General features: G+C 40.3%; 3 protein-coding genes across 4 annotated transcripts; 2 read left to right on the top strand and 1 right to left on the bottom strand.

The window, feature by feature from the left end:
- Positions 1-6,177: 6,177 nt before the first annotated feature.
- arel1 (apoptosis resistant E3 ubiquitin protein ligase 1) lies at positions 6,178-18,212 on the bottom strand. 2 transcript variants are annotated; one of them, XM_072364726.1, is made up of 22 exons: positions 18,147-18,212; positions 17,090-17,310; positions 16,576-16,744; positions 14,899-15,119; positions 14,309-14,380; positions 13,856-14,082; positions 13,459-13,696; positions 13,203-13,372; positions 12,876-13,056; positions 11,636-11,880; positions 11,467-11,544; positions 11,244-11,385; positions 11,020-11,141; positions 10,829-10,904; positions 10,607-10,716; positions 10,330-10,509; positions 9,907-10,032; positions 9,326-9,455; positions 9,160-9,218; positions 8,984-9,073; positions 8,725-8,900; positions 6,178-8,310 (listed from the first exon to the last, which is right to left on the bottom strand). In XM_072364726.1, exons 2-22 carry the CDS (start codon positions 17,235-17,237, stop codon positions 8,208-8,210), a joined length of 3,063 nt encoding a protein of 1,020 aa, XP_072220827.1. In that variant the 5' UTR covers positions 17,238-17,310; positions 18,147-18,212; the 3' UTR covers positions 6,178-8,207. The 2 variants fall into 2 exon arrangements, with proteins under 2 accessions (XP_072220827.1, XP_072220828.1); XM_072364727.1 differs by lacking the exon at positions 18,147-18,212 and adding an exon at positions 17,869-18,091.
- fcf1 (FCF1 rRNA-processing protein) lies at positions 18,195-21,487 on the top strand. Its single transcript, XM_072364728.1, has 8 exons — positions 18,195-18,291; positions 18,791-18,855; positions 19,009-19,080; positions 19,167-19,315; positions 19,431-19,503; positions 19,612-19,699; positions 21,015-21,109; positions 21,230-21,487. Exons 1-8 carry the CDS (start codon positions 18,289-18,291, stop codon positions 21,276-21,278), a joined length of 594 nt encoding a protein of 197 aa, XP_072220829.1. The 5' UTR covers positions 18,195-18,288; the 3' UTR covers positions 21,279-21,487.
- A 287-nt stretch (positions 21,488-21,774) lies between these two features.
- Positions 21,775-27,066, top strand: vash1 (vasohibin 1). Its single transcript, XM_072365205.1, has 7 exons — positions 21,775-22,698; positions 23,039-23,127; positions 23,580-23,636; positions 24,021-24,095; positions 24,474-24,855; positions 25,474-25,583; positions 25,787-27,066. The coding sequence occupies exons 1-7, from the start codon at positions 22,477-22,479 to the stop codon at positions 25,857-25,859; spliced, it is 1,008 nt and encodes a 335-aa protein (XP_072221306.1). The 5' UTR covers positions 21,775-22,476; the 3' UTR covers positions 25,860-27,066.
- Positions 27,067-27,514: the final 448 nt, after the last annotated feature.

The following is a 27,514-nucleotide window of genomic DNA, read 5'->3' as shown; positions in this document are numbered from 1 at the left end:
TTCTGCTCAGAAGGGACCTTGAGAAAGAGGCATGTGACTATCCTATTTATGAGAACATAGCTGAAATGATGACAGGCTAAAAGTATGTTGTCTCTTTTTTAAAGGGAGTAGGCAGTGGCCTGCCATTATCTAAAGTAAGAGTTGGGCATGTTTGAGAAACAGCAGCTGATAGGATGCAGTCAATCTTTCTGTCAGTCTGAACAGGGCCTCACCCTCTTCCTCTCTCTTACCAGGGTGGTCCCCACTCTGCCGAGCATCACTGTTGGGAATGACTTGGCAGAAATCCTCAAAGCAGACAGGAAAGCACTTCCTCCTCAATCAGCACTTTCCAGCAGGTGTACTCTTCCTCTCTTTTCTTTCATCTAAATCCCTAACTCACCAGCTGATGGCATTTCCTTTTTATTAACTTTAACAGAATTTTCCAAATCATGGTGTGTGTGGTGCTAGTCTGTCACACACTTGCATCCCTGAGCTAAGCTAAACGTGTGCAATTGACACTTATTTGTCTTAATTTTTAGCATCCTGCCTTTGATGCTCCTGTTTAACTGTTTATCTCTCCACAGATTCAACTTCATAGCTCAGAGGTACAGGTGATATGTGTCTCTTGGCTATAAACACACTGTTAGCTGGTTATTGCTCATATGCACAAACAAAGTTGCACATATGCTGAGCAGATGTGGCTACTACTATTGTATTTGCTAGGCTAGTCCGTGAAAATTGTCCGCCAACTTCTTCCTTGAAGTGACGAAGATGTGAATGAATGAATTCCCTTTTGAGTTAAAAACCTGTATGAAAACTTTCAGCTTAACATACTGAAACTTGTACAATTTCTACACTGGAGTGTTGAAACTACAGATCAACTTGGTAGCTGTTTTACAAGGCCATAGCCATGTGATGGTCACTGTAGAACACCTGAGGTTCTACAACTTTTTGTGAAGCAGGACAGGGTCCTAAAGTGATAAACTTTGCTAAGGAACCCAAGTGTTTATGAATCTTAATACATTTAGGATTTTTTTTTTTGCGATTTTATTCAATCCTATTTGTCAGCAGCTCTTTAAAGCTTAGGTATTTGCTAAGGATTCTTAATATACCACACGTTTGAAAAGCATACATTAATACACAGATTAGGGGCTAGGCAAGGCCACAAATATAGCACCTTGTTTCATTCTGTGGAGATAATTGGCCAAATATGACCATTCTGTCAAGCAGAATTTGCTTTCAGACAAAGTTTGGCCACAGTGCTAAGGATCAACTCAGTGGCCTGGAGCTTTTGACTTGCAGTAGCTGTGGTTGGAAAGAAGGCAAATGTCAGCCGTGCTTATTTCTTGTCTTTGCCAATAAGCTTTGGAGTATTTCTTATTTCTGTTCAGATAAGTGTGGGAGTCAGGAGTTATGACACTGACTTTGATCTTGATCTTGTGACCTTAAGAGATGCAGTTTCTCATCCTGCTGGAAGGATCTCTTGTAGATAGCTCCATGGCTTGACTAAGGGGTAAAGAGAGGTTCATTAAGGAAGCATTGTTTTGTAGTTTCTCATTCAGTCAGATTATGTCATGTTTCTGTGATGCTCATTTTACAAAAGTCCCTGAAGTAAGGCAGCAGAAGTTAAAGGAGGATATTGTGACTTTGTTTTTAAAAAATCATCATCGCACAGTGCCACAGTTTTACAAAGGGCAATCCAGTTTCCCTTTCCTCTTTAAGATTTAAGACTCATACATTTTTTAAATATGTGCTAGCACACGTTAATGTTTGGTCAACAGTTTTTCTTTTTATTAATAATTTTTTTTATCATATACAAATCATCAATCAGACTGATTACATACATTATACACATGCTAACAAGTCTGATTTGTGTTATTTTTTTTTTTCAGCCCACCATGTGACAACGAGGTGGAAAAACCTGTCGATTCTCTCGGCTCTTTTCATTGCAACTAAAAAAAATCATCTTAAACAACAAGAATAAGCTGACTAACAACTAACAATAAGATAAGAATATGCTTATTTTGATCTCCCTATTCATTCTGTTCAGGCTGGTCATGAAAATACAGCTACCTTTACACATGTGCAGTTTACATAATACGATTAGCTTGTATTTTAGCACAAACATCTGTTAAAAATTTATAGCTACAACATAAGAGGCATCCACAATACTTGTCTCTATACTCTTATCTCATTTCAGCCTCCTTGTCTCCTCGCTCCTCTGTCCTCCTCCTTCTGACCCTGAAATCATTCATGGCAAAATATGTTGAAGGATGTCTCAAGTACTAAAATACAACTGAAGGAGAAAGGATTAAGGAAAGAGGAGGCTTGTTGGAGAAGCTGTAAGCAAGGATACAGCAGTGTAGATATTTGTTTTTCTTCCTCTTCTCTTCTAATGACTGTCCTCATCTCCTTTGTCTGCATTCCTGGTGACAGGGGACTGAGATACAAACGAATAAGTCGGGTGGAAGAATCGAGTGCGTGCAAATTTTGTGGTCACTTTGTACATTTTATTTTTCGTCTTCTTCCTCTTCCTCCTCTTGCTCTAGGATAGATCAGGCTCTGTGGTGACTCCCATACAATCTAGTGGTACCAAGTGGTCAAATGTGGTTTGTCTCCAAATTATCTTTAGCAGTGTATCTCAGTTGCATAGTACTGAGACGGATTTTAAAGAACATCAAAGGTGTTTCTGGTAACAGTTAATATTTTTTATGTTTTTAGCCATTTTTTCACATAGAGCACCTTTAAGTGTCAATGTGAAAATGTTACTGATCTATCTTTGCTTGAACTAAGTATGGCAGAGCAGTCTTAAATGTAACTGTTCATATATGTGTTCGTAATATTCTGGACAGGCTCCTTGAGCACCACGACACCAGTGCACTAGATAAAAAGTTAAGTTAATAAATGTACGTATTATATGTGATGGCAATCCATCAAAAAAAAAAACAGGTGTTCTGACTCAAAATCACAAACAAGACTCTCGTGGTGGCGTTAAGCGTAAATGCAGTCATGATCTTCATCTTTTGGGAGCCACAAATGTCTCAATGTACAAACTCTGGGCCAGTCGATTTATTGTAGGTGTAGAGATGTTTCAAACTGTAAGCAAAATCATTGTTGACGGTGGAACAGTACACAAAGTAGTCAGGAATCACCCCCTGGGCACCATGAACATCTGTTCCAGATATTGTGGCAATCAATCCAACAGCTGTCAAGAAAGTACACTAAAAAACAAATCATTCATGGTGTAATGACAGGAAATGTTATGGTATCACTAAAGTAAGGAATAACAACTTTTGGGGGACAATAGATGTTTGTAGAACGGTTCTTGGCAATCCATCAAGTAGTAAAAATATTTCAGTCCGAATCAGAATGGGGGGCTGACAGACTTGACCAGATCTGTGCTTCTAGCATGGCTGATGATATTCCCTCTGCACTTATCATTGCTGCACTGCAGACATCAAGATGAATTCCTCTTCACAGCAAATTCATATATGCTGCGGTGATTCTGTACTGACAATAAGGGTGGAGCAGCATTGGATATTTGTCAAACAGTTGGACAATCTACATTTGAGGCCCTGTCTTCAAAGAGGAAATATAAGGACAGAAACGTTTCCCCAACACACTGAATATAATACAGCTCCATATCCCAGCAGGACAACTAACCCCATGAATCAAAAGCTTCTCTTCGACATCATATATATAACATAGACAGCTATCAGCTGGGGGACTCTTAATCTCCATGCTAGCAGTTTCTCAAGACCGCGTAAGGCTGAAATTTTGTTGTCTCTTTGGTCTAAGCTGGAGTTTTTTCTTGTAGTTTTCAAAGCAAAACGCATATTGGCGTTCTGTTTCAGGTAAAATGATATATTTGAATGAGGGTGTTGCATTAATGTTTGGCCACTTTTGCTTGCTATCCAACATAGACTTGCCACATCTCAGCTCCGGGGGTCTATATGCAGGTCTTGGCACTTTAATATACAGAGAATCAACAGGAGCAACACAAAAATCTGCGAAATATTAGAGGTCGGAGATTGAAATTGGGAGAAAAAGAATCTCTTTAATCAGCAGCGGTCCTATCCATACATTCCTGTGCTGCATTGCAGTGCCAGACCTTTGTCATCACTGTGATGTGCATTTCTCACAGCTGTTTCCCCCATAATCTTCAACAACGTCAATTGCAGAACCACGCTGTCACCAATCATAGCGTGAGCCAGTTAAGACCCTGATTGGACAAACAGTCCTTTTAGTGGTCAGCCACTGTGGATAGAGGGAAGGAGCTCTTCTTTGTGCTGCTCCTTCTGGAGGCAGACTTTGCATATGTGCACATGTTGAAACCTGATGTTTGCCAGTGTTTGAACCCAGGGCTGAGGAACGTTTTGCATGTTATGTGAAGTCATTATGCTGTACAGTAAAGGGCTAACTTTAATTCAGGCCTGCTGCTGCAGCAAAGCTCTCCTGTCCTTCACCAACTCTGATTAAGACTGGCCTCTAAATTGTCCCAATCACTGCAGATGATAAATACCTTCAGCCAATATAGTTGGCAGTTAATCAGCAGTGTCCAATCAGGTAATGAGGACCTTCATGTTGGAATGGGAAGCAGACAACCCCGTGGCTGTTTAACAGGAAGAAGAATGGTCATGTTATAAAGATGCATAAAAAATGCCACATTTGTGTTGTCTACTATGAGAAAGATCACTGTCTGCAGACAATTACCTTTGATCAGAGGAATTGATGGACATCTCCTCTGAGGCAGAGTGTCTGACTCAGAAGTGGGAAATGAGGCTCTGTACACCACCCATAAATCGACTCCCCCAGGAACTTGGCAACCCTGACCCCCAAATCCAAGCTACAGTCAGGTCTGGAGCTGTTTATGGAATAGTAAAAGGAAAAATTGTCAGAAAAACATGCTTTCTTGGGAAATGTGCACCATTAGATAAACTCACAAAAATGCACGACAGTGTTACAGGGATCTCTCTCAGGTTCTCAGAAGCAGGACTAGAGGGTGACTTTCTGTTTTGTTGTCCCTTTTTAGCAAACATTCCTCTTGGGAAATTTGAGCAAGGCAATTATGCAAATTCACAGGTGCATGCCAAGACCAAATAACTGGACTCCTGTCTCCAAGTGCTTCAAGATGCCTTTGTCGGTTCCTGATAGTGTTCAGACCACAATGTGAGGAGTCACGCCAGGAACATGTGGGTGTAGTGTGAAGGGAGGGCCATGTGGCCTGCATGTTCACAGCAAAGCAATTAAAAATTATTTTTTATTTGAGAACAACATCAGACACTAACTACGGAACAAAACAGACAAAGAATGCTCCTCTATCACATCCTGTGATGATATAGCTGTCAGTTATGCCACACATCCATATGCTGGAAGGGAAGGGAGCCAATTGCATTTCAATTCACTGTCAGCAGCACCAAACACAATAGACCTCAGAGGACATTGACCTCATTAAACCTGGAGCCAACATGAACCCAGCAGTTTTGAATGAATGAAAGTATGTTTATTGTCATGTGTTTATGAGGTAGTTATGAGTGTGTAGGGAAACATCAGTAGAGCAAGAGATTCCATCTGGTCCGGACACTGTGTTCAAGAATTAAAATATGGATGGTCAGCTGAAGACAGGAAGGCTCTTCGTTATTTATTGTTGCTGAATTGTCCCAAAGGATGGCAGAATGATGTATGTATACTTCACTTAAGGTGAGCTCATGTCACATGTAGAGCCAGCACCCCCTTGTGTCTAAAACATGAACTCACCTGCTCGTGGAAGTATTTGTACTGCATATATTTAATGGCTACAGTGTGTAGACCCGCTTTCAATTCTAACTTTTTAGCATCTGGACATAATAAAAACATCATCTGTTCCCTACCAGGTCTTAAATACAACCTTAAATTAGACAACAACATATTTCACATAACACTGTTATTATTCTTTTTAAAAAGCCAGGGGGAACTTAGGAGAAATGTGCATTAACTGACGCCCTCAAACCATAGTAGTAATAAACATTGTAAAGATCAGTGGTCTAAAATTCCCCCACAACAATGTAGGAGTCTTACTTGAGAAAAAATATAAACACTGTATCTCTCCAAGCTTCCTAAATGAAACGCACAATTTCACACATCCAAATACGCAGTTAAAATAGATAAGAATCAATTCCATTATTTTTATTCAAATAAACAGGAGCTGCAAACCAGCAATTTTTAAACATTCATCACCAGAGGCTTGCCATTAAAAAAGAAGAAAAAAAAGGGAACCTTCAGCTTTAAAGTCATAGGCAATTATTTCACAATATCTACATTGCTAAAAGTCATACTCAGGCCGTCCAACCCAGAAACCCATTCAAACATAAAACAGACTAATGGATGTTTGTGAAAAAGCTAAACATCAAACAAGAACAGAAACCACAGGACAGACCTTGTTCAGATTTGTTTAGAAAGGACATATCATACCCATAACCATTACACTACCTTTGAGTCTGATAAATATGATCTCCGCCATTGGTCTTAGTGCTGGAAGTAAACCTTTGATGAAACATTGTCATAAAAATTATTTCACTTTTCAACTCACTACATCAAGTCAACATTGCACAACCCAAATGAGCACAAGTCCTTAAATCCTTATATAATCCTCTTAACACTGCAAAAGGCCGGCTAAAGAGCTTACCATCTAAGTGTGATGTTTTTGCTGTTCAACAAGTTAAATCTGTAAGTGGCCGTGTCAAAATGACCGGCAACACGGAGTCACGCAGGTGTGAAACTGCATTTAAAGAGCTCTGTGGGGAACATGAACATATTCAAAATCACATTACTATTGAGAGGAATCAGTTTTGTACATTAGCATTTTCTGTTTCGCTTTTTGTATCTAAACATCACTCTTAAATGCTCTACAGATACTCTGACTGGCAGCACACATTACAACATGGCTAATGATCATGTAAACTCTTTAACAGCAAAGGAATTTCAACAAATAGGAGAAGAAAATACATCTGTTGGCTCAGGATATCGACAACACTAACAGCATTTTAAATAAATAGTGTTACAAAGTAACAAAAACAAATGGAATATATTCGCCATGTTCTAAGGATGAGGGAGTATACGGCTAAAGGTTGTACGGTGAAGACTGAAAGGAGACTACTATGAGCAAACTGTATCTGCATGCGTTTCCATACAACATACACAGTTGTGTCAGGATGCATAGGTGTCAGATTCTGAGGTAAACCCATCAAAGGCTGTGAATGAGAAAGTAAAAAGCATATTTAACAAAATGTTGGTTAGAAATGGTTGAATCCAAGGTCCAACCAACACTCCCATCTGCAGTGACCAATAGAAATGTCCTCATGAAACCATTTCCTGTTGTTGTGGACTGCTTCTCTGTCACACTTCTCTGAATACAATCAGAGGCAAAGGGCAAGAATAAGGCAGGTTATAAAACATAACAAAAACATTCAACAATATGGGTCAACACAAACAATTCCTCCAAACTCGAGGAGTTAAAAACAGACGATAGAAATCACTTGGCTTGTATTAAAACCCTCTTCACCGGACCAAAGATGAAAGGGGGAAAAAGTGTAAGAAAATTAACTCTCAACCCAGGAAACGTGCAGCAACAATGAAATCCCTTCTCCTTTAATGTCAAATCAAAAAGGTAATAAGATGAAAGCCTATGTATACACACTAATATGTACAAGTATAACAGTGTGATATTATATATTTACATACACACATCAGTCCCTGATCGTTTAAGGCCAAAGTGCTGTGGATGCATGTGTAACCCACGTCACATGGAGGCTGTTGTTGCACTTCAGTTTCTCAGTTTGCAAAATGCAAAAGGAGCCGTTATCTAGTATGACTCAAAGCCTTTGTTCCTGCATCATTTGCCTCTCAACATAAAAAGCTAAGCAAACTTTGCATTCAGGAATAAAACTTGTCCAAATCTTACCTTTTTTTTTTTTTAGCCATCAGTGTTGTGTTATTTCTTCTTTTATTAAAAAAAAGGAAAGAAAAGGGAGATGCTTTGTATACATACAGTAGTACAAGAGTTCATATGACTAAGTCCCACTTTCAGCAGTCTTCCTGAATAGCTCTCTCATTCTGAAAGCGACTGTGTGTGGGGGGGGCCAAGATGGTGAACTGTTAAATGTTGATGAATGCAGGAAACCAGGGCAGTGGAGCAGTGCTGGTCTCCATGTGTACGAGTGGAACCACAGTGCCGGCGGGCGACTGAGAAGTCAGAGCATCCCAAAGCCCTCGCTGCCCTCACTGATGGCGAGCTTCAGCATCTTGTGCAGCTCCTCGTAGGAGTCGTAGGTAGGGAGGCACAGCTGGTTAAAACTAGACGGAAAAGAACACCGGCGGTCAGCTACATTTGCACATAATGCTGCAAATGATCCTAACATCTGTGGCTGTCAAAGGAAATGTGCTGTTACTGTATTTTGTAAGTGTCATATGGCAGATTCCACTGCACCACTGTGTTGTAAATACAATTAAAAACGCATCACTGTTGCTGAGTGACACTATTAAAATAAACTACAAAGTCCCATAAACATCACCCTGAAAATCCAGTTCAGCACCACAAATACAAATACGAAGATGAAAATAAGGTAGTCTACAATTCAAACTATATAATAAATAAAATAAATAAATAAATAAATAAAAAGGTACAATCTCACTTAAGAGGCTTGGGCGTCCACATTTAACAACAACTATGTACAACTGACACACTGCTGGTTTCAGTCCACAACTCACCAGGTGTGTGCAGTGGGCAAAGTGCTGTGTGTGGGAGCAGCGATGATCTGGAAGGAGGGACAAAGTGTGTTGAATCCCCCAGGGGGGAGCTGAGAAGAGCCTGTGGTGAACTGCAACAGGCGCGCCAGCTCTTCCTGGGTGAAACTGGACACCACTGCCCAGAACCACTTCATCACCTGTGGGCATCAAAAACAGGACATTTTCAGACGGGGTCCTGCTGCTGGACGATAAGATAAGGCAGGGAATTCCCGTGACATACTTTCTCTCGGAAGTGCCACGATCCGCCGACAATCACCGCGTGGGCTTTAAAGTCCTGCACGTTGATGTCGCCCGTGCCACACATCAACAACTGATAAGATGAAAAGGAATGTGTACACGATTAAACGATGGCCACTTTAGAGATCATCTGTGTTTAATTACAAAGATCACACATACCTCCAACTCATTCTCATCAAATATGGCCAAAAGATTTTCTGGAACCAGTTCATTCAAACCTGCCGTTGATCAGGAAATGACACTGCATTACATGCACATAACAGGAGAGCTTGAATGAGAGGAACGAGCACAAAATGGCACTGTGGAGGAGTGCTAGTTTCCTTACCTTTCAGGAAGTGTTCCACCTCTTCCCTCACCTGGCTGGCCAGCCTGTACTGGGCAAGCAGGTTGAGATAATGCATCTTGTTCTCATTGGTTACAGCGATCTGAGCTCCCCCTGATATCAACTCCACCACCTGCAGGAAAGACGTAGCACATGTAAAAGTTAAGATACTTGGTCAAATCAGTGTTTGGATGTCTGCTGACGTAAATATTTGAGGGTTTCAAGGTTTAAAACGGCAGATTCATGCAGTAGCATATTTATTTGATTAAAAATAGGTATTTAAAAAGGCAATTAAACTCAGTTTCAACATGGTGAACACAAAGTCAGCTATTGTGTCGAACTTGATACTGAATTTCATACTAAACCACAAAGTTGGGGAAAAAAAAAATAACCCAGAAAGAGCTGTGGATGTCAACTCTGCTCATCCACCATCGTATAAACTCAGCACTCCTAAATCTTTAAAGAAAAACAAGACTCTTGCCAAACAAGCAATATGGTTCTTTTTGTTTGGTTCTTGGCAGCCATCTCCTGTGAAATTGCATCAGGGATGAAAGGGGAGGTTCTTGTCCAAAGCGTTGCCTCACCTTCTCCAGCTGTCCTGACTTGCTGTACTTCTCCTCAGCAAACACCAAGTCCATTTCACTCACGTCATTGTTTAGGATGAAGCAGACTTTAGTTTTGTAGAACTCCTGGTCATCTGTCTCGAAGTACTGCATGTGGAAACCACAGGAGAATTACATTTTTAAATAAACATGGCATTTCATCTTCTTGAGGAGTCTATAAAGATGGCTGGGTGGGCTTTTTGAAATCTCGGTGAGTTAGATAAACAGCACAACACGATGGCCTGCTTTCCATGACATAAATAATCGCAAGAAACAAATCGCAAACCCAGGCTATATGAAGAACACTAAAGTGATGAGAAAGTGTGCTGACACATTAAGATAAACAATAAAAACAGGGTGTTCCAACTTAAAGACAATTGTCTTGTCTGTGGTAATCTTCCATACCTTGTAGTTCATCCTAAGGCCTATGATTTGAGCCAAGAAGGAACGTGTAAAGCGAGCTCGGACCAGCTGTTTGTAGGCTCCGCCCAGAGCAGACTCATATAGGCACTTCCCTACAATGCGACCTGCAAACTCATAAATCTTCAGCCGTAAGTGGGGGGGCCTGTCAGCATTTGGGTGCACCTGGAAAATGAAAGATAGTCTCTTAATTATCAAACTGTGTCGAGCTGAGGAGGACACTTGGCAATGAATGTGGAAGGGGGTAAAAAGAGTAACTCACAAGGCCCTGGTTGTTGTCACTGAAGCGAGTGAACAACTGGTTTGACGTGTCAAAGAGTGTTTTACAAATTAGTTCAAACCATTCTCTGCGAGGGCCTCCCCAGTCCAGAGCTGCAAAAGCATATCAAAGACACTATAAGACCTTTTTTTGTTCTGTCCCTTACTAGAACTCATAGATTTACCAGACCCAGTTCACTAAGTGACATTCAAGTGCTTTGTTTACCTTCCTCATCCTGAAACACAACCTCCAGGTTCTTACTCCAGTCTGACACTGAAAAGTTCCTCGTAGCCTTTAGAGACTGGAAAAACAAATTAAAGTCAACATTATAACAGGGTTAACGACATTGTTGAGATATTTTTAGAATGCATAGCTCATGAAACAGCTTTATAATGCAGCGACTCGGCATCACTCACCGAATCTAGAATGGTGTGTCGAGAGATTTTTAGGCAGGTTTTGGTGCGAGGTCTCTTGGAGTGGATGTGCCTGAGTTCACGTTGAAAGAAGTTCACCTTATCTTGAAAGGTTTCAGAGCCACCTAAGGACAATCGCATCACAAATTACTGCCACCGTCTCCATAATGTGCCATTCGTCATCTGCAGCTAAAAATCAATAGTGTCTTTATGAGATTCAAACAAACCAATGTTTTTGTGTAGGAAACGAATGAAGGTGGCAGCCATGATGTTCCGATCTTTGCAGCTGAGCTCCACAGGAGGCTGTATCCCATCATCCACAACGAGAGTTAGATACTTATGAACCGGGTCGGAACCATAATAGGTAAACTGGAAAGAGAGATTTCAGGAAAATGTGTGACCGAGTCAAAACGGTGCTTTGTGTAGAATTTTTACACAAGTTCAATTTACCTTTGTTCCTGGACATACTCGAAAGGTAAAAAGGCGCCAAGGAATTATTTTCAGGTAGAACTCCTTGACAGAAAGTTGCTGTTGGACAAGAGTCAAAGTCAGTTAAACCAACAAATATATCCTCAGGAAGAACCACAAAACTACTACCTTACACGTTTCTCTCTCTTACCTTTGGCGATATGTAACAGTAGACCTTTTTTGGTTTCTTCACCTTCTCGGGCTGTCCCTCCACAGGAGAGTCGTGCTCCTCCTCCTCCTCTCCCATGGAGGGCCTCCTCTGAGGAGCGAGCAAAGAGGAGGCTGGTAACTGCCACGAGGAACTGCTGTAGTTCCCACTGCCGTACAGGTATGCCTCAAAGTAGATGCTAATTCCTGGAGTGGACACATTTTTCTCCACACAGGCCTTTTCATTCTCTGCAATGTACAATGAAACTGATTATTAGGCTTTGAAAATAGAGGCTAACTGTGAAAGGGGTCTTCTAGGTCAGTGGTTCCCAACCTGGGGGTTTTGCAGGAGGGGGTGGGAGGTCTTCACTCCAAAGAGGTTGTCAAAATTAGATTTGCACAAGCACAAAGTCCTAACACAATTATTGGATTTTAAGAGGAAGAAGCACATCAAACACTGCTGTTACATACAAAGGTAAGCTGGTTATCACACCGACGTGTACGAGATTGCAGGAAAATAGAAAGAATTTACCTACAACTCTGTGCACACAACTAACTCATGGATTTTCCACATTCCTCGTGGTCAAAATCACTCAACAACGAGACCAAAAACAGCATGCAGTGAAAAGCGTGCTCAAACTGGAGTACAGAGTTGATGAAATGTTTACTTTAGATGAAACACTGCGCGTGCATATTCACACACACATTCACTAAGCATGACAATGTGCTTTGTGAGGAAATCAAGTCTCGTTTTACTGATACATTCTCATCAAAGGAATCGTGAATGTTGGACTTTGGGTTCAGTGCAAAAGAAAAATATCCAGTCGAATGCACTCCAAAGGTTTTGGATTATCAAAAGGACACACTGTTATACTCAGATTTGCCAGACATGCAATTTTAGGTCATTCTCCTGTCGAGGAGTACGAACCTGCCAGAGACAGACTTCAGCACCTTGTAATAAAGACAAAAGTTTGTAACAAGCTGTCATGAACATCACACCTGATATCTAGGAAAATGTGACTCGCTGTTCTGAAACAGGGGTCAGTAAAAGTTTGTAGATTATACATCTGATATTCACACACATGTGCAGTGAGACGGTGACTGCAACTATTTTATAGATTTGGGGGAGGTGTGTGTGTGTGTGTGGGGGGGGGGGGGGGGGGGGGGGTGTTCTGGGATCAATGGGTCGGGAACCACTGTTCTAGGTTAATGTGTGTTTTCTTCAGGATGTGAAAGCTGCTCACCACTGAGAACAATTATGTCAAATTCCCCATTGCTGAGCGGCTGGCGCTTGTAGGAGATCCGGGCTCTGAAGCAGCCCGTCCTCCTCAGGGTCAGTCTCAGCAGAACTTGGCACTGCTGCTTGTTTAGGGAAACTGACTTGCTGTAGAGGCCCTCTACACTGTCATCATCTACTGTGCCGAGCTGGAAAAGCAGAAAACCAAGTATCAGGTCAGTTCAGCTAAACTGAGAAACGAGGGTATCAGAGGAAGAGCTGGTTTCACTTTAACAGTGAAAAAAAAGTGGAATAAAGTAGAAATTGTACAGAAAATAAGGGCCGTGTTCCTTACAGAGTGCACGTGGACGCTGTAGTTGGTTTCATCTGTGAGAGAGGTGGAGTTACTGGTGGGGTTTCCATACTCATCCCTCGGTTCAATTTGTAAAGTGTGCTGCTGGCCATTTGTTAGCACCAAGGTAGAGAAATGGTAGGCTATCTTGGTTTTGGAAGGAACAACTGTACCTGAAGGCATTGAGAGAAAAGAAAAAGAATCAGCCGAGATGAAAAGTGTAAAAATCAGGCCCCCCAAAAATAAGCCATACACATACCTGGCTGGAATATCTTGTAATAGGGGCTGTAGGCCACATTGAGGCCCCCTAGTTTGACAGCAACCTCATAACGTCCAGCCTTGCGCACCGTGAAGGCCACTTTGACTACATTGGACTCGGGTTCTTGTAGAACCTCCTGTGTGACAGGGATGTCCAGGGCCAGTTCAACGTGACTGATGTTGACCCTCAGTCCCACAGGCCGATGGGCTGGAAAAGGTTGACCGTTCTTGTAGAAGAGCTGAGAAGACAAAGGTACAAAAGTGTCAAAGAAATCATTTCTGCACTTTTCTAACCAAACATTCTTGAAAAAGCAGCATGCTCCTTGTGAAAAAAAAAAAAAAAAGCTGGAAACAACACGTACGCAACATTTTTAGCCTCAACACATTTGGTCTAATACCTGGACCCTGAAGCTCATCGTCTGCCCCACTTCCTGTGGTTCCTTCCAGTCCCATGACACCTTGCAGGAACGAGGGTCCAGGTAGTTGCCCCGCACGTAGTCGTAGATGCTGCGATCTCCCCGTCGCCCTGGATCCTCATTCTGCAGGAAGCTGACAACCCTTGCAGCAAGCTCACAGAGGAACTTGATGGTAAAGACGAACGCAATGATGGAAACAGTAATTCCACCTACCGAGAGAAGTAGAGAAACACAGAAAACAATTAGAGCTGACGATAATGACGTTCATTGGGTTTTTAAATACTACCTAAATAAGGCAAAGACAGGAAATCTTTGGGTCATTCAAACGGAATTAGTGCTGCCTCTAAAAGCTGATTCATGCAAGAAGAGGAAGAACAAGTAGCAGTAAATATCAACACAACCCTCCCCCATCCACACAGCTAATATCGGTCTTACCAATCACGTAAAACATGAGGTCCCTTATCAAGAAGCACAGTGCCACAGTACAGCCAAAAAGGAAAGCTCCCGCTGAAAAAACAATGGAAATAAATCAAAAATAAAGTTCTTAGTTAGCAGATAAACCTTAATGGCTGTACATGTACTATATCTTAAACATTTTTTTTTGTTGCCGTTTTTAGAAATAACAACATATGCAAAGAAACGGTAGGACACAGATGGCTTGCTTTGCGCTTTGCTTGGAATTTGAAAGTCACACCCTCTGAGAAAGAATACTGGGCAACAAAAACAATGGTGAACCTTAGGCATGCTAACAAGGGCGTAACTTTTTTTTAAGTTATCATATATTTGTCCTATATTTGTATGTTGAGTTTCTGAGAGAAACAGAAATTAAGCAACACAACACTTGGTCATCACCACACTTGAATGATCTGTGACCCTAGTAATAACATTTGTGAAAACACTTAAAAACATTTAGCACAATCCATCTCATGTTTATACACTGAATAAATGTATCTTGATAATCTCCAGCTGTGGTAAGTAACCAAAACTAAAAGCCTTCAACGGCAAAAAAATGATCAGTATCTTACCAAACGACCACTTCTCATTCAGACGCCTCTCAGCCAGGCTGTGTACCAGCCGGATCTCGTAGTCCTGGTCCCGACTCCCCCTGGAGGTCTGGAGGATCCTGATGCCTGTAGACAGCTTTATATAGTCTTCGTAGTAGTAACCCCAGGCGGCTAGAGAGAGCTGCAGTTGGCTGTCAAACTGAGCTAGATCTTCCAGATTCATATAACCTAAGGTCTTCAGTCTGCAATAAAAAGCAAATGTGAAAGTATGTCCAGCAGATAATGGACAGAGACAACAGACACTTGTCTTCTTTACATCTTAAATATGCATCTCCACAATGGCTGCTGTAAACTCTGTCTGCGGAGGGAGTCTGCTGTTCAGTCTGCCCAGAACAGGCAATTGCTTACACAAAACAAACACTGGTTTGTGTGAAATTCTTTGTTATGGAAACCACAGTCTTATCAGCTGAAAAAGCTCTTCACTTCAACAGTGAGAAGTAAGCGAAAGAAGTATGTCGCATCTGAACTTCTTTAAAAATAAAAATAAATGGGGTCCATGTGTAAAACGCAAACATTGGGCAACAACAAGTGGAAACAGCTGAAGAAACGCTTGGCAGATAAATGATAAACTTTAAAAACAATAAAATTATTTCCTGATGTGATGTAATTGCTGTTGCACCAACCCTGTGTTTATTGACACTGAGCAACCTGCTGCAATCATGCTTTCATGCTATGAGTTAAAAGTCAAATAAATCGATATAATTTATTCAATGAAACTGAAGAAGTTAAATGTATTTACATTGCCTTCTCCATTCTATGTGACATTACAAACATTAAACTACTCCCAGTACAGAGTGTACTGCTCACAGCAGTGATAACAAATAAAAACTAAACCTATATCTTATCTTTTTACATAACATACAATCACCACATCCCTTATGACACAACTCCTCAAAGAAATTCAAGGAGGCTTGTGTGAATCTGCAACTTCAACTTCCCCATTTCCAGAATACTTTTGGTCAGTAAAGTATGAAAATGATTCATGTTTAGTCACAGATGTTTTTATATTGATTCATTTTCCTCAATAAATAATAAACCAAGAATAATACTTTTCAATGTGTCAATGTTCTACAGTTTCTTACTGAATCCAGTGAATCAAAAAGAGCAACGGAGTCACGACCTTCAGGAATCTAACACTGTCTGCCCGTCAGAGGCCAGTATTCCACTGAAACCTTGCACTATTTGTTTCTGAAATATTATTGACCTTCAGAAGAAGGGGGCAGTTGCTTTTGTAAAGCTGTAACTAATACCTGCTGTTGGTTCTGTTGAAAAGCAACTAACGCACACACAAATAAACATCTGCATTGCTGCAGGGTCTCAAACTCAAACAGTCTCTAAAGAATACTTTTTACTGCAGTGACCCTCTGAAATACTGCAGCCCACACAGCCCAGCGTCAGCAAACTCAGCTAACCATGAAGAGAGGCTGCCCTCAAGAGGACACACATAAACACAGCTCATGCTATCATTTATAAAACCTGATTACAACCAATTAAATCAAATTGAAATATACAACCACTAGAAACTATTCATATACAGAGTATGATATCCAAACAAGTAATTTATCGCTAAAAATGACAGGCTGTTCACAAATGTATGTACTGGTGTAAATGCTCCCATCAAGACCTTTCATTGCTTACATTTGGTAGTAGTGCTCTAGGTTCTGGGAGGAAAGCCACTCCTGGAAGGCAAAGTCTTGTAGGAGCTGAATGTGAACCTCTGCTATTTCCCTCCAGCGCTGCTGTTCCTTCACCACCTCTTCAAGACGACTCAGTGCACTCAGACTTAGTTCTTCCAGTGTCTGTACATCTGGATGAGACATGAGCAGCACATAAAAATCCCACCGCACACCGGCCAGCATAAGAACATCCATAATGTCTCTGTGCAGACCTAATACTCAATTAATGGTACTTATTAAAGTCTTTGATGACTGTCTGTGTCTTCCATTTGCATCTCTTTTAGTCTTAGTATTCAGTGTCATACACCTAAAAAAATTATCTCAAGCCCAAATAAGTATGACTATTTTACTTTACTGGATTTTCAGCAAATACTGTGATAATAACACTGCTTACTGCATCCTAGTTAGGGCCATCAAGTACATTTCTATGGTATATCGTTTAGGATTATATTACATGAAAACTATAACCCACTGACCTTCAAATAGATGCTTGTATTGAAAGAGGCTATGTCCTTGGAGCCATTCCTCAATCTGACTTTCTTTCCTTTTCTTCCAGCGTACTTCCCAGAAGAAGATCCACAACACTGAGCAGAAGAGGAAGGTCAAGAAGAAACGGCGGTCCATCAGACCATCTTTCAGCCTTCACTCAGACCCATCCGTGCACACAAGAGAACTGCCACTGGGCGAGTTAAATGTCCTAGAGTAGAGAAGAAAGAAAAAAAACTTAACACAACTAGATCAAAGTAGACAACAAAGAGCTTAAGTTATCAACAAATATAGACAAAACGGTGAAAATAAAAACGTTCACGCACAAGGGCTCTGCAGTTACATTTCCTTGTTAAGAAAACACGAATAGTTATGTATAGGGATTTATGGAAATAACGTGACATAAAAAATATGGCTAGAATGGTGATAAAAGTCACGTCACCCTAATTATTAGAGTTCAACAAACCAGGTCAATCTAAATCTAATTGCACTCTTAATCCTTCCCGACAACAGTCCAGTACATCTGCATTGGACTGATAAGGATGAGCTGTCGGGGCTCGCTAGCTCAGGTTTCAAAACGTTTACAAATGTCAATCGCTGCAACTGCAATAAACAACCAAACAATTAGCTACAAAACGTATCCTAAAACTGAGCTGTAATAAAGTTAATCGTCACTCGACGGACCTTAAAATACAAAGAACACCGGGAAACAAGTGAAAAATAAACAGGTTTACTGCAACATCATCAATTCTCGGTCTTCCATTGATACCTGGAATGCTAGGTGAAGCTGCAGGCGATGGTTAGCACTGTACTAACACACTGCTACAGTAGCGTTGGATAACAGAGACAACACAATGCTAGCAGCTAGCAGAGTTAGCCAACAATGTCAGCGTTATTTCCGAAAGCTAGATGTTATCCCACGGTGGATATCAAGACGTACATTCTGAACGTTCATGAGATATCATTTTCAATAGTACAGAAACACAAAGTTGCATTTTAGAAAGGCAAATATGCCATGAATATATGCTACTAAATGCTGCCGTTTACCTTCGTCTAATAGGCGTTAGCATAGCAACCGGAAAATGCGCACAAAAGCGTCGATTTTTTATGACGTTTTAGTTTTGCTGCACGAGGGGAGAGAAAGCAAGTTTTATACAGCTGCTGATAGCTGTGTACAGCATTTGAAACCATGGTAAACCATCTATAAATGTGTTACAGTTGTGTTACTGTTGACTTAATAATCGTTTTTCCGCTTAAGTTAGCTATGTTGTTTGTTAATTGTTCGGTGTTTTTGGCTGACGTGCCTCTAAGCTAAGGTAACGTTAGCACAGTTAGCCTTGCACTTACTATTAGCCTCTAGCGTAACAATGGCAACTTTTAACAAGAATAATAATCTATAAACTATTTGATTAAAATGTAATATTTTGAAAGGATTTGTTATTGTACCATTATCTAGTTTCGGTGACAGGTTTGTCTTTTAAAATGTTCTGATTTAGGTTTCGGTGTGAAGTCATTTATTGTAGATGTAGGTTAAATATTGTAGATGTCCATTTACAGATGCGCTTAGTGACTTTTAGTTCATATTTCCTTTCAACAAATTGTTAAACAATTGTTGCCTTTGATTATGGTCTTTGATTTTCAACCCATTTATGTGTTTTGTGTCATTTATGTTTTTAATTTTCTTAATCTAGGGGAAACAAAAAACAAAAAAGTTTGCGGCAATGAAGAGGATGATTAATCTGAAAGATCATAGAATGTAAGTCTCACTTGTTACTGATTATTTTCCTGTTTTACTTCTGGATTTACATTCTTTTTCAGCCCTGTACAGCCTATATATCCACTTAATTCAGCATGACAAATCACTTAATTGAAGATCTTTGCACAAACTAACCTGTTGTTTGTTTTGTAGAAAAGAAAAAGACCGTGCCAAAGCAAAAGAGAAAAAGAAGAAGGACCCCTCAGAGCTTAAAGAACGAGAAGTGTAAGTTAGCCACACGACAGAGTAAGCTGTGTCCATAGTTGTGATTAATGGTCTCTTGACATGTTATGTCTGAACTCCTTATGCAGCACAAAGTATCCATCATGCCTGTTCTTCCAGTACAACACTCAGCTGGGCCCTCCATACCATATTCTAGTTGACACCAATTTCATCAACTTCTCCATCAAGGCCAAGCTGGACATTGTTCAGTCAATGATGGACTGCCTGTATGCCAAATGTAAGTAATATTTGTATTTTAAAGTTTATGTTAGCTAAGTGACTTATTACATGTAATGATTTAGTATCCGTCAATAATAACAGAAAATTCATGCTCCCTTTTTTTTTCTTTCCAGGTATCCCATATATCACAGACTGTGTGATGGCTGAGATTGAGAAGCTTGGAATGAAATATAGAGTTGCGCTCAGGTACAACCTTTGGGATTGAATAAGTACTTGGTGCAAATGCCAAGTTATTTCTGTTTTGTTTTTATTTTTTTAACCTTAACATTTTTTTTTAAATCTTTTGTCTGGCAGGATAGCCAAGGATCCAAGGTTTGAGCGCCTGCCATGCACACACAAGGGAACATATGCTGATGACTGTTTAGTCCAAAGGGTAACACAGGTAAAGTACCTAACTATGCAGTGTATTTATATACATGCAATGGAAAGTTAGTGTTAATTTAGTGATAAAGACATATTTGTCATGTAAAGTAATGGCAGACACGTTGGTAAAATGACACTATGGTCAAAACACTGCTAATATCTAATGTTTGAGTGCAGCGGAACAGCGTCTGATCAGAATTTGTATACATGTAGGTATTTATCAGCTCCAGCTACAATTGATATTGCAAACACACACCCTGGCACGAACACAGACTTTCAATGAAGGTGTTGCGTTGGTGGCTACAAGCGTGGTCATATCTTGCTTTTTCTGTACAGAAACACATTTACCAACTGTAACATCTCTCATGGAGGGGCTTTGAAATTAATGCACCAGCTAGCAGACAAAAAGAACCAAGATTGATTGGTTTTTTTTCCCCGTCTGCAAGAAAGCTGGTAGCTCCCTCTTAGTTCCACTGTGTAGGGCTGACGGCCGTGGTCCAGTCAAAAATAAAAAACAAAAATTGCCCAATTATCTCAGTAAGTCATCCTTATAAGAAATAGTCCAAACTACCACTGGCAACGAGAAAGGATTTATCGTAGAGAGTGTACCCAAATTTGAAAAACATTCTAAAGATGCTGCTTTTGGTGTAAAAGTGGCATGTGTTGGTTTAATGGAAACTACAATAAAATAGCCTCGCATAGCTAAGGTAGTGTTATAAAAAAGCTCCAGCAAAGGTAGTTAGAAAAGACATAATCACTGAGACATTTTTCAGCGCTCCTGTGACTTTCACATTGGATTACTTGCATGAAGGTAGTTGTAATTGAACTGTGACCCCAACAGTTTTCTTAGCTTGGTTCACAGGGGTCAGAGGTTCACAGATAAAGAGGTACAGAGGACAGAGTGCGATGATGCATGAGTGTGTCAGTTGATGGAGCCATCAATGCTTTGAGGTAGCCTGGAAATTTTTACAAAACTTGTAGTCTCTGAATGACAGAAGAATATTCCAGCAGCATAACAATCCAAAGCACACAATTAAAATCATGCCTCCAACAGAGTAGAAGGAAAAGAAAAAAAAAAGTTTCAGAACTCAATTACTTTGGGCAACACACATCCTCCACGCTAACAATATTTGAGTCTGTCACTAAAGAAAAAAAATGGACGTGAAGATTTGTTGTTCAACTCATAACGCTGGGTTTGTAGCTTTGATCAGGACAGCAAATATCCGTTTGTTCAACTTAGAATTAATATAGTTAACTGTAAGGGTTACTTGGGTACTAACTTCTGCTTTAAAGTGTGGCCTTCTGTACATCTTAAAAAAAAACTGTCTCTGCAGCACAAGTGTTACATCCTGGCTACTGTGGACAGAGACCTTAAGAGAAGGATAAGGAAGATCCCTGGAGTGCCCATCATGTACATCTCAAACCACAGGTAACTTTCCAAATAGAAGCTTCATCTGGAAGCTTTGAATGTTTGCACTCCTCGTAGTTCTTTTAACATCAAATCATATATATGCTTATTGCTGACTCAATGTTTTTTTTTTAAATACAGGTATAATATCGAACGGATGCCCGATGACTATGGTGCTCCAAGGTTTTAATATGCCTGCAGCTGAGCTGGACCTGTAAATAGACTGAAGATTCCTGTCGAGTGTTTCTTTTCTTTTGTGTTCATTAAAAAATTTGAAAAGTAATTTGCTGAATATGGGGTGGGTTTGTTCACCTTTCAGTTTGTAAATTTATTTTGTTTTATTCCCATGAAACATTTTGCTATAAATTGTTCTTTGAGTGAATAAATTAATTATCAAAATGCTGTCATCTGTTCTTTTCCAACTTGTCAAATATAGACATTTGTGAGCGAGGGTGCTTACTATGATTTTTAAAAAAATATAGTAGTTGGTGCATAGTTTTTAAATAAATTTGATTAATTCAATTAATCAGTACTGAAAAAAACATGTTTTTGAAAGCCACAGCCCTGCTATAGAGATATCGAGCGAATCACGGATTGACATCTTACGAGGAGCACTTAAATGCATCACTTGTCACCGCTGAGATCATCCGCTAAGTAGAGCGCATGCGCAGTAGACGGAGTTCGGGGAGTGTCTGAGCGGCTCGTTGGACTCGGGAGCCAAGAGCATCCGCAGGAACAATGAACCGGATGACTTGGAAGGGAACATCTTGGTGAAACGGGCCCGAACTGGACGTGTGAGGATTGTCGGAGAGATGGGATCGTTTAAAACAATGATTTGCTGGACATCGGTGGCGTGAATGACCTCTAACGGTTCAAGGAATTAGGATTTTCTAATACTTTGTTGCCTGCAGCCAGTCTTCTAGCAACGGCGTTATATTTGGAGGTTTCTGTTTTCCTCTAAATAAACATTAATAAGCTCGTTATTAAGAAAGGCTTTATATCATAGCATTTATTCGCTTTATTTGGGTTTCATGAAGAGCTGCTTATTGGATGACCTACAATCTACTAGATTTTTTCTAAAGTGCTGAACACTTGCCGCAAAGTAATTCTTCATCCAATATTTCTTTTTTTTGTATTGTTCACATTTTAAATCACGGTTTCATATTCACCCTGCTTGAGCTACCTAAGAGAGTCTTGATCACATTCTTTTTAACCAGAATTGCATTGACTTCTTTGTGAGACACTGATGCCATAATCTGCTGGATGACATGAGTTGGCCATCTGCTGTTGGAACCTGTTTAAACCTGCAAGCTGATTAACAAGTGAAAGGATTCAAGACATCAGACATTTCTGTTCCAGCACTCTGTTGGCTACCTGGTAAAGCAGGGATGCTCAGGGCCACAGTGGGCTCAGTGGAGGAGAGAGATGAAGAGCAGGAGGATGAAGGTGAAGAAGAGTTGAGGGATGGAGGGGTGCCTTTCTATGTGAATAGAGGAGGCCTCCCAGTGGATGAGGAGACTTGGGAGAGGATGTGGCGCCATGTGGCGAGAATCCACCCCAGTGGTGAAGTGCTGGCGAAGGAGATAAGAGGTGCCACAGACCTGCCCAAGGTAAAGTGGCGAATGTGAAAACTGACATATAGTGTATTTAATCAGCTGCAGCAGATAATATAGCACATCACTGACTTTAACACAATGAATCCGAAACTTTCACATAATAGAAAGAGGATTTACACCCGTTTTGAAGGAAAGTATTGGATTAGAGTCTTATTTCTCAAATACCTTTAGATCTGCCCCCCCCCAAAAAAAATCCACTTTAAATGTCATTACTGTGATTCGAGTCATTTGTTTTACCAAACAGGGAAAAGCATAAATGTCAGACAAGACTCCATTCACCAGTTGCAGTGACTGTTGGGATTGTAATGTGGCAATGAAGCTGTTTGTCCCACAGATTCCAGTACCAAGTGTGCCTACATACCAACCTACAACCACTATCCCACAACGCCTGGAAGCCATACAGAAGTACATCAGGGAACTGCAGTATCCTTTGACCAAGATGGTGCTTAGATTCTTCATGGTGACAAATTAGTGTATTTAGTTGTGTGCTTTTATTGTTTTTATGTCTTGTGATCAAGATTTTTTTTTGCAAAAGAATGGCCCCCTGTTGTGCAAATAAAACTAGGAAGAAATTAGAAAACTATCTTTTACACTTTAAGAGTGCATGAATACTTATAGAATCCCACTGATGTCCTGTTTTGTTGCGGCATCATGAAATGGGACAATCATTAGATGTTCAAAATAGGCCAGAGTAGATACTTCATTCAGCATAAAGTAAAAGCTCGGTTTCCAGTCAGAGAAAAAATTATTTCATGATTATTCAGCAAACTATGAATATAACAAAGCACTTTGTGATACTCAGTGTATGCTGCATTGCTCCCCCAATGCAATATAAGACTCTTCTGTTACGGTATGACCTTAACTGTATTTTACAGGTACAATCACACAGGAACACAGTTTTTTGAGATTAAGAAAAGCCGTCCTCTAACTGCGTAAGCAAATCTTCCTCTAAAGTCAATCCTTCTAAAGCCTTATGGCATCAGTCACAGGATAACAGGGATGGTGTTTGTTGATTTTTTTAAGGTTTAGCCAGTGATGGCTGATGCATACGGATTAGCTGTGTTTCTGGTTTACTACAGAGCTTTGTGAGCAGGAGCTAATGTCACCCAGCAGAGGCCTGGAACATCTTTCCTGACCTCACTTTATTAGATTTAGATTTTATTTCCCTGACTCATGGATAATGTATTCATTTGACTGCATGAAATCAATGACAGCCTGCTTGCTTGATTCTCTGCTGTGCATTCACTGCTGTGCTTATGTGTTATTTATTCAGAATTACTTTGAAAAGCTCTCCTTTTTAAACTGTTTTTGCACAGGTTAATGGACATTGCAAAGGAGATGACGCGCGAAGCTCTGCCAATCAAATGTTTGGAGGCGGTGATCCTGGGAATGTATCTTTACAGTCACACAGCGTGTTGCATAACATTTAATGCTTCAGATTGTGTTTATTGTATGTTTGGCTGCAAAGACTGTTTTCGGATTTTCCGTGTGCGGTCTGATAAAAAAAAAAAAATATATATATATATATATATATATATATATATATATGTACTTGTTTCTTCAAAGTTGACACAAGATATTTTTTTGATAGAACAGAAGGATTCTCTTCATAATATGGAAACCTGTCTGGATCTAGACCTTCGGATGTGTCCTCTCCATGAGTAACAAGTTGAACATTTTGTCTGATATCAGCCAATAAGGAAGAAAAGAAAAGGCATACTTTTGAATTAAAGCTCAAAAGTCTATTTCCTTGACTTTCCTTGCTACAGTTACCTCACCAACAACATGCCGGGTGTGGAACGCTTCCCCCTCAGCTTTAAGTCTCATTTCTCAGGGAACCATTTCTATCACATTGTACTGGGAGTTCATAGTGGGGGACGCTTTGGTGCGCTGGGCATGAGCCGAAGGGAGGACCTCATGTTCAAGCCCCTTGAGTTCCGAACACTAATGGACTTGGTTCAGGAATTTGAAGGAGCCTACAGGGGTTACTGGCACACCCTGCGCAAGGTCAAGATCGGCCAGTACGTGTCCCATGACCCTCACAGCGTGGAGCAGATAGAGTGGAAACACTCAATACTAGATTTAGACAAGCTGAGCAGGGAGGAACTACGCAAGGAGCTGGACAGACACACCCGAGACATGAGGCTGAAGGTACTTCAAAGTCAGAATATCACATATTTGGTGTCGCTTTGCTAATTTTTAAAAAGATTCTTCCTGCTTATTGGTGTGGTCCCTTTTCTTCTTTATTCAAGAGTAGACACTGGTGTGTTATTGTTTCTTTATTTTGAATATTATACTTTTATGTTATTATGCAACCTACAATAATAGAAACTATTGGTGCTCTTACACCACTAAAAAAAAATTGTCCTCAGCGAGTGTGCTGCCCTTCACTGCTCATTAGGCTTCCTTTGACTGACTCTATCTTCATGCAAAGGGATACTTAGCTGATCTGTTGTTTGAGAGGCTATTTCTCTCAAAGGTTGCTCTCTCATCACCTCTCATGCTAGGATGATGAGGGCAGCCTTGATGCAGAGCATCATGAGTAATAAAACTAATGTGCTGCTATGCTTCGTGCACAGATTGCTCAATCCATCAATAGCTGGCCTTTTACACTGAGTGCTCTGCACACTCACGTTGAAGACATGGACAGATTTAAGCAGCTGGCATTTGGGACAGAAAGGACCAAAGCATTGTTAACTCACCCATGTGATGTTTAAAAGTGATTGAAATTCAGATGAATTTGTTTTAATTTGCAAACTGTTTTTGCAGATAGGAAAACCAGCACCTCCCTCTCCCACCAAAGACAGAAGAAACAGCATGGGCTCGCCCCTCAGAGGACCAAGCAGCCCCATCAGGAGGATCAGCCGAGTAGAGAGACGGTAAGATTGGTCAGATGCTTTGGTTGGTTGATGGAAAATCTGTACTTAGTGACACGTGACATGTCTGTAGTCACTGGAACATATTTAGACTGCAGCAATCTCCTGATCTTTGGCAAAAGAACTAGTTCCTCAATTAGTCACATTTTCCTCTATACATGAACAAACCCTGTGTCTTTTCTAACATTCTTGTGTTTTTGTTGCAGTCCCTCTGGAGAGAAAAAGGTTTCGGAACAAAAGTCATCAACAGATATTAATGGATACCAGATTCGTGTTTGAGGGAAGAATTTTGTTGGTTTGCCTGTGAGAATTACCACAAACCTGTTTCATGAGGCTAGGGAGTAGCTTCATTTCTGAACACATTGGCCTATTCACAAGATGCAGTGTTGAATAGGTCACCAGCAACTCATTTTTTGACACAAATGCCTCATTCAGCTTTCTTATGTTTTTGCAGGCTTTTTTATGGACAAGTCACTGTACACAGTAATTGGTGCTGGCAGTGCTCCCAACTCATAAAAAGAGGGGGTAAATATGTAAAAATATGTAAGCATTTTTAACAAAGTGAGGAGTTTTTCTACCTTAACAAAATAATATGATGCTTCCCTGAAGCTGGGAAAAATGACTGCTCAGTAAAAATGTACTACTGGCCATATCACAGGTCTCTGTGCTTTTAGGCTCGTCTGCAATCTGTATCATTGTACTGTAAGTGTGTAAAGTCGTGTAATATGAATCCACTTTGATTCTTCTGGGCAGCATTTACATGTGTAGTGACTGGTTTATAAACCACTGCCCTTGTGCCTTGTATGAAAACTTAAGGAGAAGACTTTTTATTTATCAGCTCAAAAGTTGTATTGTAGAAGCGAAACACATGTCAGTGTAATTTCTGCTCTTGCAAGTCACTAGGAAGTAAACTGTAACACAGATGTCAAACTGCCAGAGGATAGCATGTTTAGCATGCTGCTTATTTTAAGTGTAAGACAGTATCTGTGGATTATGATCATGAATCATTCAAGCTGCAGGATATAAAAGCTGTCATATGGACCATCAAGGTGACTAACGGCATAGCTACGGACTGACCTAGATTGCATTCAATGTAGATGTAAGGTAACCAGAAATCTATTCATATGTGTGTAATACCGGTTCTATATTGTTTCTTTTATTTGTAGCAACTTCCACTGGCCTTATGTCTGACCAAGTGGCTGGCTTCCATGTTAGCAAAGATGTAAACACCTTTGTTTACAGCATTTTTATCTGGATTTTGTATTTTTTATTAGCACTTCTGTCATTTTATACTACCTTCAGTGTTGGTGATCACTAGTAAAGGCACCATATTCACCACACACTGTTTTGAATGTTGCTACCGTCAGCATTTTTATCTGTACACAGTGTGTGTTGTCCACCTTCATTTCAGTGCTCTGTAACACAGTTTTGTACCAAAAGGCAGTTGATTTACAAGATAATAAAGGGTCACCTCTGTTTATTGTAATGGTTTTTTTTATTTTTTTATTAACATACCCTGTCCTTATTTGAACATGTCCCCAAAACCCTGAAATATAGATGTAGTTAATGAGAAGGTACGGTTTAATTACTTGTCTGGACGTCAGGCGGGGAATGGCGCCAGTTTTCTGTCAACCAGTTTTTCCGACTGGAGCATAGGGTGTCCTCAGCTGAAGGGCAGCTTTAAGCACTGAGGCAGATGATGATTAGAGCAGACTGAGCTCCAAACACTACCCCTGTTAGGTTTATACAAAAGAAACTCAATGCCAACAACTCTATAAAAGGGAAGCATAAGCGCCAGAGAATTGAAACACACTTAAATCAAGCAGGACTGTTAGATCTCACAATATCAAACCACATAACATTACAAATGGATAGGACCAGGTTGACAAACACAGACAAAATGATTATTTAATTGTACTACATTTTACTACAGT

The sequence above is a fragment of the Leuresthes tenuis genome, unplaced genomic scaffold (assembly GCF_036924035.1).
Source record: "Leuresthes tenuis unplaced genomic scaffold, fLeuTen1.0.hap1 SCAF_15, whole genome shotgun sequence".
Classification (NCBI taxonomy): Eukaryota; Metazoa; Chordata; class Actinopteri; order Atheriniformes; family Atherinopsidae; genus Leuresthes; species Leuresthes tenuis.
The sequence above is the reverse complement of the archived record's forward strand: the minus strand, read 5'-3'. Positions and strand labels throughout refer to the sequence as shown.

Excerpts from the sequence above, each read along its gene's own strand:
- arel1 (XM_072364726.1), bottom strand. The coding sequence starts at position 17,237 with ATGGACCGCCGTTTCTTCTTGACCTTCCTCTTCTGCTCAGTGTTGTGG. Across the intron at positions 14,083-14,308 it reads CCTCATGTTTTACGTGATTG|GTGGAATTACTGTTTCCATC; the intron begins GTAAGACCGATA and ends TTCTCTCGGTAG. Across the intron at positions 11,386-11,466 it reads GAGTATGTCCAGGAACAAAG|TTTACCTATTATGGTTCCGA; the intron begins GTAAATTGAACT and ends CTCTCTTTCCAG.
- fcf1 (XM_072364728.1), top strand. Across the intron at positions 19,316-19,430 it reads GGACTGCCTGTATGCCAAAT|GTATCCCATATATCACAGAC; the intron begins GTAAGTAATATT and ends TTTTCTTTCCAG. Across the intron at positions 21,110-21,229 it reads ATGTACATCTCAAACCACAG|GTATAATATCGAACGGATGC; the intron begins GTAACTTTCCAA and ends TTTTAAATACAG.
- vash1 (XM_072365205.1), top strand. The coding sequence starts at position 22,477 with ATGCTCAGGGCCACAGTGGGCTCAGTGGAGGAGAGAGATGAAGAGCAG. Across the intron at positions 23,128-23,579 it reads AAGTACATCAGGGAACTGCA|GTACAATCACACAGGAACAC; the intron begins GTATCCTTTGAC and ends TGTATTTTACAG. Across the intron at positions 25,584-25,786 it reads ATCAGCCGAGTAGAGAGACG|TCCCTCTGGAGAGAAAAAGG; the intron begins GTAAGATTGGTC and ends TTTTTGTTGCAG.